The 3720-nt window shown below is 38.8% G+C and overlaps 1 protein-coding gene across 1 annotated transcript in view; it reads left to right on the top strand.

Moving 5' to 3' along the window:
• Nucleotides 1–247: 247 nt before the first annotated feature.
• fat3a (FAT atypical cadherin 3a) overlaps nucleotides 248–3720 on the top strand; it is a 129895-nt gene continuing 126422 nt past the window's right edge. Inside the window, exons 1-2 of the mRNA XM_056474072.1 lie at nucleotides 248–479; nucleotides 2392–2453. Of these exons, the coding sequence (XP_056330047.1) occupies nucleotides 248–479; nucleotides 2392–2453 (294 nt within the window). The remainder of the gene's footprint in view (nucleotides 480–2391; nucleotides 2454–3720) is intronic.

The following is a 3720-nucleotide window of genomic DNA, read 5'->3' as shown; positions in this document are numbered from 1 at the left end:
GATTCTAAATGCAATATGTGTTGAAATAAATATACTGCTATATTATGCTAATATTTGCATTCTGTATAATAATGCTATATTAGTTATTTGTATACTTTTTTCATCCTAATGTAGGGCGGTAATTCTAAAAATAGCATGTTTCTTTTCTCTACGTGTTTTTCTCTTGGAATATGTTTGCTTATAACACCGACATGTAAGATGAAGTCTCATTTTATCCCTTAATCTCCAATAAAACGGAGACAAAGGCATGATTCCTATCTTTAAAATTTACAGCGGCGACAAACACAGACTCTCTAATGAATCCGACACGCTCATGAGGGCCAATTTTCCACCTGCAGCCATCAAACACACAAAACACACGCAATTTCCACAGGTTTCTGACGTTATTTTTATCCGCAACGAGTTTCTTGGGAGCGCCAGGCCTCCCGTGTGGACTTTTAATGACGCTGGAGTTCATACACAGGCACACAAGGACAAACGTGTGTGAAATAAACTCGGCTGGCATGTGGCGATTAAAAAGACTATTAAAAAAAACTGAGATGAATAGGAAACACCAGCTCATGTATATTCTGAACCGGCCTGTATAGGTATGCTGTTGTGGATACGGCTCATGCTATTGCTGTTTTAGTTAATTGCTTGTAATCACTCGTCTCTCTAATTAATATGCTAATTCCATTGAATGCAGCTGTTCTTCTTTCTTTCTCTCGTTCGCACACACACTGATTGGATCCTTATACAAAGACACTCTCATTAGCGAATCCGTGGCTGTTAGTTAAAAGTAGGTTAAGAGAGAGTTTTCCACTATGGAAGTGTGCGTCTGGGGGTTTGTTTGCGGCGGATTTTATGATGATTTTGATTTTCGAGTACTCTATATTATAGATGGCGCATTAAAAAAAGCCTGTGTGGGTGTGTGAGAGGGTTTGGCGTCCAGCGTTTGTGCTCTAATCCATCCATTTTTCCCCAGTATGCAGACTTACTTTAACAGACACGCACACACACATACTGCGTAACTGAGCCTCTGGTTGCCATGGCGATGAGATCCGAAGTCTGTAGATGTTAAGACTCTTTCTGCCGACGGGACTTTGCCCACCTCGAGCAATGAAACCCCATTCAGGTGGCACCAGTAGACCTTAATCACATAATAGTTTTAATAACTCGTTTCTAATAACTGATTTATTTTATCTTTGCCATGATGACAGTAAATAATATACTAGATATTTTTCAAGACACTTCTATACAGCTTAAAGTGACATCTAAAGGCTTAACTAGGTTAATTAGGCAAGTTAGGGTAATTAGGAAAGTCATTGTATAACAATGAATATTGCTTAAAGGGCAATGTTAGCAGATCATTATGTTGTTTAGTTACGTCACCAGTCAATCATCTCGACACATCCTCCACATTTCTTTCATATGTAATTTCCTAACTTATTGGAGAGGCAGCAGCAGCAGGTTAATCTACCATTCACCAGTCTTTCATGCAGAGAAGTCTCCTCAGGTCTTTGGATAATTCTGCATTCAGACGTTAATCTCCAATCATATCTTGATATAAGTTCACATTGTTGTTGCAGATGAAATATAACACAGAATACTCAGTTTAAATGTGTTCCAGTGGGCTAGATATTAATGAACAGTCATTCAAACATCTTTACCGAAGCCTCTACTTGACTGTTGGTCTTCCGTATCCGCCATGTTTGTAGTTTGTTTACACTTTTTACCCAAGATTGTAGTTCTAAACAAATTCACATAGAAACGTGCAATGTATTGTGGGCAATATCGGCGGTTAGAGTATGGACGCTTCTACACTTCGAGTTTTTACTGGAAATAGTAAACCAAACGGGAACCTTTGGCACACTCTTTTCAACATACTATGGTTTTGGACACACTAATTCTATTTGAGTACTTTAAAGGATAGATCGTCTGCGAATTGGGACGCAGCGTTGTGTTATTGGTATTGTTGTATTGTCATTGCCATTTTGTTGTGTTGTAACTGTGTTGTTGTTGTTGTCGTTGTCATTGTATTGCTGTTCAGTTGTTGTTGTTTTGGTGTGTGTTGTAATTATCATTAATATTTTATATAATAAGAAGAATATTTATTATTATAATAATCATTATTTTATTCTTTCATTTATTTTTCTTCAGCTTAGTCCCTTATTTATCAGGGGTCACCACAGCGGAATGAACCACCAACTATTCCGGCATATGTTTTACGCAGTGGATGCCCTTCCAGGCGCGACCCAGTACTGGGAAATATTTAATTTTATTTTTCGAATGCATCTTAAATCGTAACTTGATATTATTTGTCTTATATGTAGGGACTGTGTGTGTGGTCGGATCGAAGTCTGTTTACAAAGCGGCTGCTAAAACGAGTGATTTTGTGTGTGTGTTTTGCAGGTCTGATTACTACAACCTCTCGAAAGCTGGACCGCGAACAGCAGGCTGAGCACGTTCTGGAGGTGAGACCCGCGTTCACACAAACACACATCAGGTGCCAGGCTGCGATCCATGCTCATTTACACTCCCTCCAATTTCCAGATCAATTTTGTGTGGGTCGGGAGAATAGCAGCAATTTTCACCTATATAAACGCAAGATTATCGACGCAATCCTATAGACGCCTGCTTGAATTTAAAACACTTCACTAGTCTGATCTGCCGCAGAGAGAGAGAGAGTGAGTGTGTGTGTGTGTAATAAAAGCCATTTTGTCATGTTGATCTTTTGAATACAAACGCATCACTCGCGTTATGTTGCCCGTTCACCGTGTGATCCCTTGACACCCAAACATTACACAGACCAAACGCCCATTTAATTTATTACAACCCCCCTCTTTTTTCTCATTTATTGCTCTCTCTCTCTCTCTTTGTCTTTCAGACGGACAGATTGAATTTGTACAGGCGTAGCGCAGCAGTCTGTATCTGTGAAAGGAAATGAATAAAATGAATTGAATTAATTGTTTCAGTTGTTGCCGGCGAGATGGATGGCGCACACAGTGGCTTTTGTTTTTAATGATATCATTTAAATGTTGCTTCACAGCTCAGCGCTGTATTCTGATTGGCCGGTGGCCTTGTGCGGCCGTGCTGATTGGTGGATGAGCGATGAGCTTGTTTGCTAATGAACGGAAAACGGATCGAATGTCGAAACAGGAAATGAAAGGAAACGAGAACATGATTCATCCTTACGCCATTATACTGAGAAAAAAAATCATGTTGGAGATGAGAAGCGTTGAGGTTCTCACTTCTCCTGTTTATAATCTATTTTTGCCATGGTCACTAATACTATTACTGCTTGTGAAATTTGTGCTACTTACATGAATAATATCTGCGCTCATTCATTTTTTATTTCTGCTGGGGTATTTGATTAAAGTAGATTAAATTAAATACATGACTGAGAATACTATTGTCTGATCAAATATATAAATGCTTATGATTTTATGAAAACTGTTTTGTTTTTCACCTGATGGTTTATAAAGTCTAAAAACATTTTTTCTGGGGCTAATTTAGTACAGTTTATAAAGGGAAATAATAAAATAAAAATTTAATGGATGGGTAGGTTTGTTTGACGGATGGATGGTTGGATAGATGGATGGATGGTTGTGTTTGTTGGATGGATGGATGGATGGATGGATGGATGGATGAATGGATGGGTGGGTGGGTTTGTTGGATGGATGGATTGATTGATAGGTCGGTTTGTTGGGTAGGTGGATGGATGGATGGAGGATGAATGGA

The sequence above is a fragment of the Danio aesculapii genome, chromosome 15 (assembly GCF_903798145.1).
Source record: "Danio aesculapii chromosome 15, fDanAes4.1, whole genome shotgun sequence".
In the NCBI taxonomy this organism is placed as follows: domain Eukaryota; kingdom Metazoa; phylum Chordata; class Actinopteri; order Cypriniformes; family Danionidae; genus Danio; species Danio aesculapii.
Note: the sequence above shows the minus strand (reverse complement) of the source record. Positions and strands in the feature narration are given on the sequence as shown.